The sequence below is a fragment of the Xenopus laevis genome, chromosome 6S (assembly GCF_017654675.1).
Source record: "Xenopus laevis strain J_2021 chromosome 6S, Xenopus_laevis_v10.1, whole genome shotgun sequence".
Lineage (NCBI taxonomy): Eukaryota > Metazoa > Chordata > Amphibia > Anura > Pipidae > Xenopus > Xenopus laevis.
In genome coordinates, this window is record NC_054382.1 from 121,228,957 (window position 1) to 121,242,212 (window position 13,256).

Below are 13,256 nucleotides of genomic sequence, written 5' to 3' on the forward strand. Positions count from 1 at the left end.
CAAATCTGCATATAATCTAAAAATATCAGTAAAAACTTGACTACAATTAGATATTATGATACTGTATTCCAAAGTATAATAAATATTTAGGCAAAAAACTGAGCAGACTTCAAAACATATAATTTGTGTATACTGGATATATTAATTTAAAAAAAAACTACATGGGGTAGCACTAATTAAAAGTAAAACATAAAATATATTCAAGTAGATTAAAACTGTGACATTTAGAATAAAAATCGCTTTAAAGATGTGATCGGGTTTATTTACAAATTATTTGTTGCTTTGGCATGGATTCTCGTTATTATTAGTTGACCTGATCTTATATTGTTTTTTTCTCTCTCCCTGTAGCCTTTGTTGGATAAAGTTTATCTGCTCCCTTTGGATTCTATATACTCAATCAATGAGGGTCAGCATTTTTTTAAAACCCCTATTCTTACCCAGCTATTATGCATTGTAGCAGTGTTGCGCTATATTCTTCATACACTCTTTATGCAAATAATTCATAAGGTACAAACACTAAATTTTTTTCCACCGGCAAAAATGTAGATTTAAGAACTCCATTTAATTAATTAAAAAGCTATGGTGGATTACCTTGCAAAAATCCACTGAACTGCAGCCATATGTTAATAAGGGTTTTAAGCATGGAGTGCTCTTTCCACACATAAATGCAAAACAGGAAAGTTTCCAAACAGGTCTTTATGATATGTAAAATAATATGATGCTTGCCCTATATGATTTCAAAAGAAATCCTTCTTAAAGGAGAAATAAACCCTAAAAATAAATGTGGTTAAAAATGCCATATTTCATATACAGAACTTATTGAACCAGCCTAAAATTTCTGCATTTCAATAGCAGCAACTCAATGTGTTCTAAATGCTGTTGAGAAGTTACACTTAGGGGTTGTCGCAAATTTACAAGCAAAAAAGCTTATGCTACAAGGCTAATTGTTAAATTATGATGCTAATTGCACTAGTTTCTTTGCTGCCATGTAGTAATTATCTCTATTAGGTACTAATGAGCCTTCTATTGGGACATTTCTATTTTTTGTGTACTGTATATTGTGAGTGGGACCCTATGCTCAGTAAGTGACAGCAGCACAGAGCATGTGCAGTGAATCAGCAGAAAAGAAGATTGGGAGCTACTGGGGCATTTTTGGAGGCACATATCTTTACTGCTAAAGGGCTGTGGTTGCTTTGGGCAACATTCCTGCCCTACGTCTTTAGTTAGCCTTTAGTCCTCTTTTAATATGGTATTTACATGACATATTTATATACAAAGGCTCATACATATGCTTATAACTCATGTGGAAATGTGCACTGAAATCCATTTCTCAAAAGAGCAAACAGATTTTTTTATATTCAATTTTGAAATCTGTTTTTCCTTCTCAATGAAACTGAATGTGTCTCAGTGAGACATGTTAGAGGGAAATAGTGGAAGCACTCAAGGCTAAATCAAAATATATTTAAACATATTTAAATATATCAGTGAGACATGGGTTTTTACTATTGAGTGTTGTTCTTAGATCTACCAGGCAGCTGTTATCTTGTGTTAGGGAGCTGCTATCTGGTTACCTTCCCATTGTTCTATTGTTTGGCTGCTGGGGGGGGAGGAAGGGGGGTGATATAACTCCAACTTGCAGTACAGAAGTAAAGAGTGAATGAAGTTTATCAGAACACAAGTCACATGACTTGGGGCAGCTGGGAAATTGACAATATGTCTAGCCCCATGTCAGATTTCAAAATTGAATATAAAAAAAATCTGTTTGCTCTTTTGAGAAATGGATTTCAGTGTAGAATTCTGCTGGAGCAACACTATTAACTGATTTTGAATTTTTTTTTTTCCCATGACAGTATCCCTTTAAACAGATGGTGTGTAACATGTTGAGTGGTTTATAAAACACATGATCATTACATACTGTATACAGATGAAGCCATTTTGGTTTGTGTGTTTAACACAGAACAAGTAAACACATTAAACCCATTTATCCCATTCAACACAGAAAATTGCGTTGCAGCATCCCATCTAATTTGTGAACAATTATGCTTTGATATGCTAATGAAAAGGTTAAATGCATTAAATGAGTTTAGATGACTTTCGATAATACAGTTTCTTCAGTTTATCTCAAGTCATGTAACACACAAATCCTAGTGGCTTCACATGTACATCTTAATTTAACAAGGGGTTTAAAGCTCCATAAAATGAATGTATCCATGCCACATTACCATTTAGAGGTTATGTGGCTCTTCATGAATATTATGCTGATGTTATTCCTTACAAGGGAATATTATAATTTATATAATAATATGTTATGTTTGTGTTTAATAAATTTATTACTTTGCAATAAGTCCTGAGTTGTGCGGCTTCTTCTGGAGAGGATCGTATGAAGTGTTTCTGAAGGATGCACCCAGGCAATAAGAGGACCTTTATCGTGAGTGCTGGGAGTTTGGGGAAGTATATATATATATATATATATATATATATATATATATATATATATATATATATATATATATATATATATATATATATAGTATTCTGGGCCTATAAAGTTCCAATATATACCATAGGCTATTATATGAATGCAAAACAATGTCCTCTTTACCATGCTTTTATTTTCCATGTGTACATAGGTCATTTGATTTAACGTCATTATTAAAAGGATCAAGATTCAGACAGCAGTGTATTCCATAACGTCATTGCCCTCAATGTGAAGAATAATTTTCTGTTCTTCACGTGAAAGTTTAGTTCCTCTACTCTCGGGGGGTTATCAAAATCCTAAAAGTTCTCATTATTTTCTGAAAACTACTCCAAATCAGCACAGAACTTTCCCCCCTATTTATCACGAAATTTTCATGAATTTTCCTTGTTCGGGAAAATTCACAATAAAATTAAAAAAAAAAAATCTGAATTTTACTTTTTTCTGATTTTGAGCTTGAAACCTACGTTTTTTTTTTTGTAAAATCAAAAAAAAAAAATCAAAATTGTTAACAACACATCTGCCATTGACTTTTACATGTTCTCGACAGGTCTGAGTTAGAGTACTTTTTGCATTTTTTTTCCTAAAATTTTTATTTTTCCTTTTAAAAGTCCAACCAGAAAATTTCTGACTTTAATAAGTTATCCCCTAAATGTGTGGCATATTGTTCTTGCCTATGTATAAAAATATATTCTACTATCTATTTTAGGTCAGATAAAAAGTGCTAGCTCAGCACTCCATGTGCCACTGACATAGTAATGCTGCAAATATTTAGTTCAAGAATTATCAGTTAATACAGTATATGTGTATTGGGCTAGTGGGTAGTAGACCACAATGATATTGCTTACAAAAGATTACTTGAACAAGCACAAGTAGACATGTGGGAGCTATTATGCACATGTTTGGCATTTCTTTAATTTTTTTTTAGTAGTTTGGAATACTATTTCTAAAATACTAATATGCGTTTCAGCTTTTTAACTTTTGGCTTTAATTTTCAAAGCATTATATATTTGCTGCAAAGAAACTGCAAATCAGATAAGAATCATTTGTTCAAACAATACAACCTTGAAAATGGCAATGCAGATTTTTGTAGGATTCTGCATAACAAATCCTATACCTGTACAAAAAACATTTACCAACTTAACCTCTAGGGGCAGATTTATCAAGGGTCGAATTTTGAAGTTAAAAATACGTCGAAATTCGATCATCAAATTAAAATACTTTGAATTCAAACTTTTTTCATCACATTTGGCTATTCTGCGGTTGAATTAAAATCGAAAGATCTAATGATTAAATCGAACAATTTTATCGTAAGATTGAACGATTTTTACTTCGACTTCGAAAACTTAGAAAAATGCTGTAGAAGGTCCCCATAGGCTAACATAGCACTTTGGCAGGTTTAATTTGGCGAAGCATTGAAGTCGAAGTTTTTTTAAAGAGACAGTACTTCAACTATAGAATGGTCGAATATTCGAACGATTTTTACTTAGAATAGAAGTTGAAGTAAAATCGAAGTTGTAGTATCCTATTCGATGATCAAAGTATCCAAAAATTATTTTGAATTATTTTAATTCAAAAATTCCCTCAAATTCACTTCGACCCTTGCTAAATCTGCCCCCTAATGTAAAAAAAAGAATCCATTTACTTATAAACCAGGACTAAGAATTTGAATGTCTCCTATGAAAGTTGCATAGGAATAGTAATACAAGCTGAAAGGTTATATATAAATAAGGAAAAAAGAAATGGTTTTACCACTCTTCCACTGTATGCTAAATAGGAACAGGTCATATTATATGTGAATTTTAGCAACAGGTTAACACAGGTGAGATAGCAAAAGTGTTATTATATTGCACTTAAAAATCTATTTGAAATATACAATATGGTATTAAGTTATTGGGTAGTACAATACATCAACATTTGAATACAATAAGAATGTTCATGAAATTACCTTGAAAGCAAATATGTGAAGGATTGCGGTACATTTTGAATTGGAGAAACATGATCATGAAAAAACATTGGTATTAAACCCCCATCAATATTAATTATCTAAACAAAAGACTCAGAAAAAAAAACAGATAGATTGTGGACATTTTGATGTTTTCATTTGGATTTTTTGATAAAATTTTAACTTTTTTCACCATAGTTTCTTGAATTATGGAAAAAATACAAACTTGAATTTTAATAAATCTGCCCACTTGCAAACAATTTGAAATCTATGGTTTATTGCTTTTCTTTTCCGTCATCTTCTTTAAGGTACTTCTTGTTCAGTAGATGATTGTTCCTATATCTCTCCTTTTCTTGCCCTTTACTTTTCATGCAGTATATGTACAGTATTTCTGCACAAAAATGCAGAGTTCAATTTGTAGGAGTGCATATTTAAATTCGTAGTAGTCGTTTTACTTTAAAGTTTTAGCTTTCAGTATGTGGTATTCCTTTTTTTATACACTCTAGGTATTTTATTGGCATGGCAACCAGGTTTCTTTGCACAATTACTGGAAAATCAAATCGATAAAGATCAATTCTATAATTAAGATGCTGTTTGAAGTTTATTGAGGTCATTTACTCACCAAACTCCTTTGGGACAGCCACAGAATATACACAGTTGTGGCCTATGCTGTAGTTCTTAGGATAATTTGGTGATAAAACTGTACCCTCAGGGCCAGTCGAACGACTGCCGCATGGCGCTGGAAGAATAAAATAAGAAGAATTTAATAATCGTAATGCATAAAAAAATTCATAGGTGTACAATAAACTGTCCCTTTTAGCTCTATAGCACAGTGTCTGGAATTGTAATACATTAAAGTTTGTATATAGTGGACGTGTGTGCTTCATATACTTATGTGACAAATGTCTTTTCATATAAGTTCTTCTTTTCTTTAACACTATTATGTTTACAAATGTTTGTTTTGGATTGTAATGAGGTCTATTTTTAGTGATTGGTGAATCTGACCCAATTTGCTTCCCCAAAAATTTGCGTAATGGTGAAAAATTCACAAAAATGCATTAATGTCTATGGGTGTCAGATTTATTTTTGTCGCGCAATCAGGCCTGGATTTGTGGAGAGGCCACCAAGGCCCGGGCCTAGGGCGGCAGGATTTTAGGGGGCGGCATGCTTCCCAACCACACCCACATTGGTTCAAAAACACTGGGGATGCGCAAATGATACAATAATTTTGTAAATTTTCTGTGCCCAATCGACATCGCTCAGGTCCCGATTATGAAAATTTGCATGAATAAAGGGGGGGCACGGATGATGAGCGGCATTGGGCCTAGGGGCGCCCGCTATGTAAATCCGGCCCTGCGCGCAATGCAGCGTGTCAACCATTTTTTTGTTGCCCATCAATTTTTTCACCCATTGAAGTCTATGGGTGTCCTTTTTTAGGCAAAGCGTGGCAAAACATTTTGCTCATCACTCATCTATTTTACATAAAGCTCAGCAAATCCTTTTCAGAAGAACAAATTAAAAGTTGTCAATTACAACATAATCCCTGCACACTGTTTTGGTATAAAAAATCTTTTCTATTTCCAAGACATCATGAAAGTTAGAGGATAAAGAAAAGTTGGGACTTAAAAAAAAGATCTGCACCTCCAAAGAAGCCCCAGTACCTATCCATTGTGTTTGCTGCTGATACACTGCACATGTTCTATTGTCACTTACTGAGCTTAGGAACCAACTCAAAATATACTGTATATATGTATTATATACATTTTACAATATAAGGTTGATTAGTAAATAATTCAGATTATGGTCCATGGCAGCAGAGAAATCAGTGCAACTATCCGACTTTAATATCCAGCCCTGTATGCATACATATGAACAGGCCAAATTAGCTGGTAGGATTTCTTGTATTAAGGTAATCTGCTACAGAATGTTGTAGCTTTTGTGAGCTGCCATAATTAACAATGCTTTATTTAACATTAATTAACATTAATTAATTCTTTGCATGTCATTCAAGAGAGCATAATGTCATTCATTCCCAGTTCTAAAATCTGCTACTGAGAAAATCGTATGTCAGCAAATGGGTTCACTAATGCATATTATAAACGAGACCAATGACTTCTTTGGAAGCACATGTTCAGACAGAGAATTTCCCACTGGAAAAATCAAGAATTTCCTATGCCTTGCACCAAACAATACAACTACCTTGGAATAATTACTTTCAATTATGCATAAGCACATTTTTCTTCTGGTACAGTTTCAGAGGAAAATCCAAACTACAATTTTTTTCATGAACTCAAGCTAGAATTTGACCATGCAGTTTTTTGCTTTTAAATAAAAATCTGTTGTGCCAATCCTGCCAGACATCATTATTATCCAACCCTTGCCTTCCACATCAGTGAGATCTTAACCTCCTCATCAATCTAAATACCAGTCTGGTGCAATGTTTTAAAGAAATTAGCAACATAGGGATTTTGTTTTTCTATGAAGAACAGTTATAGGGTAGTGAAAGGAGACTCTCTAACAACTGTAGGGCAACGTATAGGATATTGCTGAGCTAAAAAATACTTAATCACAATGATTTCAATTAATGTTGAGCAAAATCTGGCAAATTTTTGCCGACTGTCTCCAATGCATTTTGTGTGTAAAAATATCAATTGACTGCAATGTATTTTGCACAGAAAAAAACAAATGAAGAAACATTGTCTCCAATGCATTTGTGGCCCCAAAAAGGCCATTAGCCAATGCATTTAGCATTTGAAACAGCAGAAGAAAAAACGGCTATTGACTCCAGTGTATTTTGCACTGAAAAATTGCAAAACAGGACAAATTCACTCTTCACCAACGCCAGTGCTTTTTAATGAAATGTTGTGGTGTTGCAAAATTTTCAGTGGTTTTGCAATAGTTTACACAATGCCACCAGTTTGATCATATACTGTATGCAGTTGACTTTAATTATGTATTCCACATAAATTCCAATCCATATAATTATAGTGCATTGTAATTGTGTACTTCTTTAAATTATTCCTCTGTGGTGTGCAGTAGTCAGATAAGTTAATTATGGCTTCAGTCCTCCATATGCTCTTTCTCTTGAGAGTTTTTTGTGGTGTTTATCATTCAACTTTATTTAGTCTGCAGACTGTAAATCCAGCAAACAATAATTCTTTTGTTTTGTGACTTTTCTGAAGCAAAACAGATTTGACTCTTTTTCATGCCAAGTTGTACAGGGAACTACTCAAAAAATATTATATACAATGGTCACTTATAAAACATCTGTAAATGTTAATATTTTTCTATGTGAAATAGAGACAAAGAAAATGCGAGAACAGCTTTGTAGGCATGAGACAGAACAGAACATTTTCATTGTTTAGTTTCTTATTATGCCACTTGTGCTGACTTAATTGATATAGGCACCGATTACATTGGTATACTACGGTATGTTTGAGACTAAAGGCGTATGCAAAAGCAAGCAGCTTCCTACACTTCTTTTAAAGGAGCTGCAACAAAACCACATGAAAAAAGCAATCATAACAATCACTGGAAATGATCAAGTAGTAGAAAGGCATACAAAGCACAATGGAGAGGAGAACACAACAACACACTGCACCAATAATTTATATACAGTTTGGGTAATGCCCTTATTGGCATGCCATCTTTTCAATTAGCAGTTCCAGCCACCATTCATACTGACTTTTAATTGAATTTCCTTTTTTTCCCACAAATCTAAAAAAAATTCTGGCAGTTCTATATTTCTACAGAAACCTTTAAGGAAAAATGTTGGCAAATAAAAGTTGTCAAGATGCTATAAGGTGCTATTTTTTTTCTCCACTAGAAATTGTCTGAAAGATACAAATTTTTCCAAGTTTTCCTATTTTTTACCACATTGTTCCGATCTTTTAATAAATTCTATGACAATCATGGTTTTAGAGATTTTGAATTTAGTTGTGGTTTCAAAAACCTCTAAAACCATTAAAATCCAACCTCTAATAAATAAGCCTCTACATTTATAGTTACACGTGGTCACAGTGCCACTGGGAAAAATACTGCATTACTGAGATGCTTTTTGCATTTCTGTATTGTTTTGCTAAGCACCAAAATGCCTGACTAATCTGCTCTGAAGAATTGCACTGAAGTGTGCCCACATTGGGAACCATGAGTATAGCAATAGTTCAAGGGTTCCTATAGTGGGGTAAGTAGGTGCACCAGCCTTGTGTCAAAAGAATCCCACAGTAATGTTTTTTTAATAAAAAAAACTATAGAAAGTACTTAATCCCCACTTTAAAATGTTAGCTTGCACCTAATTTTCAAAAACATGCATACCCAGTTGTATTAATTAATTTTGACTCATAAGATGCAACTTCCTGGAAAATTTTTGGCATTGACATTGGTCGAATTTAGAGTTTATGGGAGTTTTGAAAAACTCACATAAATTCTAAATTCAACCTTTGATATATGTGCTTCTAAGTAGTGGTTATTTATACTTAGGGACAGATTTATCAAGGGTCGAAGTGAAAATTCAAATTTTGAATTCAAATTTCGAATTCTGAAATTAAATTTTTTTAGGGTTTTTTTGTGGAATTTGATTAGGGAATAGTTAAAATTTGATTTGAGTTTTTTAAAAAAAATTCAAATTGGATTTTTTTGAAATTTATCATACACTGGGCCTTTAAGAATTTTAATTTGACGCGAATTTGTGGCGAATTTGTGCGATTCGCCATCAGCGAATAAATTCGCAAAACTCCCTCGAAAATTCACCCCAGTCAAAAACTGGCGCTGACGTCAAAAACGGGCGCCGGCGTCAAAAACGAGATGCCGGCGCCGTTTCACTTTTTTCTCCGCTTCGCTAATTTCGCGGGAAATTTGCGAATTTTCTGGTGAAGCGAAATGGTGCAAATTCGCCCATCACTAAATTTGACTATTTGCCACCTTAAACCTGCCAAATTGCTGCTTTAGCCTAAGGAAAATGTTTGCAACCTTTTTTTGAGAAAAAACTTGAATTAAATTTGATTAGAGTTTGCGGGTCGATCCTATTCACCGAGTTCTAAAAATTTGATTTTTATAAAAAAATGCAGTAGGTCAAATTTCGAATTCATGGGAGTTCATGGGTGTTTAATAAAAAAGTAGCTGCACTGTTCTGCAGTTTGTGTGGCTCCCTTCATACAGTATCTTCTAATTGTCTATCAAATACTATAAAGACATATGAACATCAGTTACATACAGAATATTGCAGCGAAAGCACAGCCAAAATGTGTATTTTTTACAAAAATATATTTGAAAGAGTGACAAAATCTCTATATTTATAATTATTGTTAATTAATAATTAATTGACTTTACATAGCCAAGAATGTATCTTGACAAATTTCATTCTGCATTGCATTCTTTTTAACTGAGTTTCCCCTAGCATCTTTGTTTTACATGGTAGTAGAAATATAGTATATTTATAAACCTGCTTATAGTGGTCGGCATAATTAAGCCAAATACATCCAACCGTCCTTCAATCAATGCACATAGGTTATCAGTAATTAGAGGGTTTTACTGATGATCTCTAACATCTAAGTGATCCATTAAAACATAAAAGAAGCTCAGTGCCTTGAATCAGGCATGTGGTCATTCATTAATGAGAAAAAATAAAAGGCTTATATAAAAGGTGTCATTGCTTATAATGGCAGGCTCATTGCACACATTGAATCCCAGATGCTATCAACAATTACTAAGTTGCAAATGCCACATTTTTGTTGCATTGCCACGGTAGTATAAATAAATTTTTTTTCACTCTAATATTAAAGACCACTGTAAATCAATTCAGACTTTTCAGATTTTTTTCTCTGCTAGGAAATGTTCGAGGGACTCTAATTTTTAGAGGTTTTTGAGGTATTCATATTTTTTACCGCATCATTCAGCATTTGTTTTTGTTCATACTTTTTATATTTGGATCTTTTAATAAATTCAATGACAATCATGGTTTTGAGTTTGTAAATTTATTTGTGGTTTCAAAAACCTCAAAAACCACAAAAATTTGACCTTTAATAAATAAGCCTGCACACAATGCATGAGTCCTTAAATAATTTATTTTTCAGGCACAGAAAATAAATGTATCCCAATTTATTTCTCTCTCTGTCATCTATCACTCCATGTCTTTCTTAATTTCTCGTATTTTTCCAATTTTATCTTCAGGTTTTGTATCATTCCATAAATGTTTCATCAACCATATGAAGGTATACTGTATGCAGACACACACACACACACACACACACACACATTTTACCCATTTACATTTTAAGTATTAAGTATTTTTTTAAGTGTATAAGTACCAATCTATTGTGGTAAATGTATTAAGAATACCAATATATGATATCCAATCTTCATATATATATGAAACAGAATTGTATCCTATCTGGTCAGGCTGACAAAATGATTGCTTGCACAAATGTTCTCTCTATGGCTTATGTTTAATTACATTTCACTTTTAACTGCCATCTTCCAGTGCCAAATGGCTTGCTATATTACACAGGATTATCTATGAATGCAGTCACAATGGAACAGGAATTTAGATCTTGGTTCACGTTCCAAATTTCAAGGTGAAAGAATATTTTCAAAGAACAAAAATCTAACCACTGAGCATCTTGGGTTTTTAAATCTATCATATTTAACCAGATTTATCAGACATTGATGGGGAATCCTAAGCAATTTGCAGATTAATTTGAACTTTTCCCTATTGATAAACACTTTTCAGAATTGCCACTTTATTAATAAAAGTGCTTTTGAATGCTCCCTTCCTAACAGTTTGGTCACTCATACTCTGGTGTAATCACAGCAGACTTGACTGGGCAGAATTGAAGACTGGAGGGACTGATAACCCAATCCATTATGTGTGTGCTTGTTAAATAGACAATGGTAATGACCAAATCAGGTCATATAGTCACACAGTGTCAGGACTGCCAGTAGCACCCGATGGCGCTGCTCACCTTCCCGGCGGACGCAATGAAAATCAAAGATGGCGGCGCCCATGTTGAACACATGGGTGCAGCGTCGCTGCATGATGATGTCATCACTGGTGCTGGAATTTTGTCAAAAAAAGGGCGCCCTGGACACTGAAAACCTGCCCAATTATAGGTTTCTTGTGCTATAGAACCTGGGTGTGTTTGGCTATTGCTATCCTGATCCTGATTCCTGCCTGAAACTCTGACTTTGAACCTGATCTGCCTGCCTCCTCAAACGTTGCCTGGACTTTGACTATTCTCTTGTTTAACTGCTCGGATACCACGATCTTGGACTCTTTTTCCTGGCTTCCTCCTTGGTCCTGACTACTCCCTTTGGGAGCTGCTAGGCCCCCTGACACACAGATATAGAATTACTGCATTATTCCAGAAGAAAATTGCATTCAATATTTTCTCTTTCTTGTTCTAACTGTATTAGACTAGTAAAGCTTACTGCTGAATCCTTACTAAAAGTTATATTACTGGGCCAAACATTGTCTATTTTTTTGGATTTTTGCAAAAAGTCATATTTGCCACTGAAATCCTACAGGGTTACAGCAGTTGCTGGCCATCCAATAATGAAATGCAAATTTCTTTCAAAAAGTAATAAAGATTTAAATAAAGCAATAATAAGTTATTTCATTTCATTAATTTTCACATTCATGCTGTAAAATTACATTTTTCTGCAAAGACAAAATAATTCATGAGTGTGGAAATGATAGAACGTCAAAGCAGCGAGATAAAACATAGATATCTCACCATGACAGCTGGGCAAGACTCTGTTCCACCCAGGTCTCCCATCATCTCCCATGATGCATGTAAGTGTTGAATATCCTTGAAGAACATAACCAGCATCACAGTAATAAGTAATTGTAGATCCCAGTTTATAATCCATTCCAAGACGAGTCCCATTCATGATGTTTCCAGGATCGAAACAAGATTCACGCAATTTTGCTGAAAAAATATGAACTATGAATTAAAACTGAGTTAGATGTGAATAATATGGGCATGTGTTTATTGCATGATATCAGGCTATGGGTCTGATTTAAGATTTCAGGATCTTTTTGGCTCGAGCAATCTTTAAGGAAACTCTTAGTGAGTTTACTAACTCACGAAGGGTTTTGGACTGAAAAAGCTTGGCTATTTCTGTATTTAGCTGAATGGGTTTTTGTAACAAACAAAAACCTTGGCACCTAAAAGCTACTGATTATTTTTCAGCACTGATTGGTTTCAGTACATTTTAGGCAGAGTGTCCAAACAATAATTTATTGAAAACACCATCTGGTTCCAAGTACTGGGTCCCAATCCTTTACCACCAGCCCTGCTTGCTCCCATATTGTTTGATCCATCTGCACTCTAACTTATTACATATGTATCAAAACTTCTAAATCACATGGGAGTCAATTTACAAAACTATAGTAATTTTAACAGGTAGAAACCAAAAAGAAATAAGCTTAAATTGGCCAACTGAATTAAAAATGATAAAAACAAACTTCATTGTTGCTTGACTTTATTTCTCTGACGGTAACTCTCACCTAGGTGAACTTATTTGACCTAACTAGTAACCTTTATCCATTTCCTCTGAGCCACACTGGTATTTTTTGGTGTTAATTTATTACAGTTTGATCCTCAGGTTCTGGTAAGCAGTGTGTGATTTTGCACAGTCTTTTTTAATCATTATTAAAAGCTAGCCAAAACCAGTTTTAAATTGTTTAAATTGACCAATCTTGAAAAAAAACAATCATTGTCAAAAATTTGAGAATGATTAACATCTTTCTCACATATTATGACATGCTTTGCTATAATCCTGAGGATTGAATAGTAAACACATGTTTCCAGAAACATTACATTTACCTAGGGCTTG

The 13,256-nt window shown here is 33.8% G+C and overlaps 1 protein-coding gene across 1 annotated transcript in view; it reads right to left on the reverse strand.

The window, feature by feature from the left end:
* The window catches only part of LOC108719755 (CUB and sushi domain-containing protein 3-like), a 489,518-nt gene that overhangs the window by 212,563 nt on the left and 263,699 nt on the right, over positions 1-13,256 (reverse strand). The window contains exons 28-29 of the mRNA XM_041567998.1: positions 12,152-12,346; positions 5,044-5,160 (exon numbers count right to left, since the gene is read on the reverse strand). Coding sequence (XP_041423932.1) covers positions 5,044-5,160; positions 12,152-12,346 — 312 coding nt within the window. The remainder of the gene's footprint in view (positions 1-5,043; positions 5,161-12,151; positions 12,347-13,256) is intronic.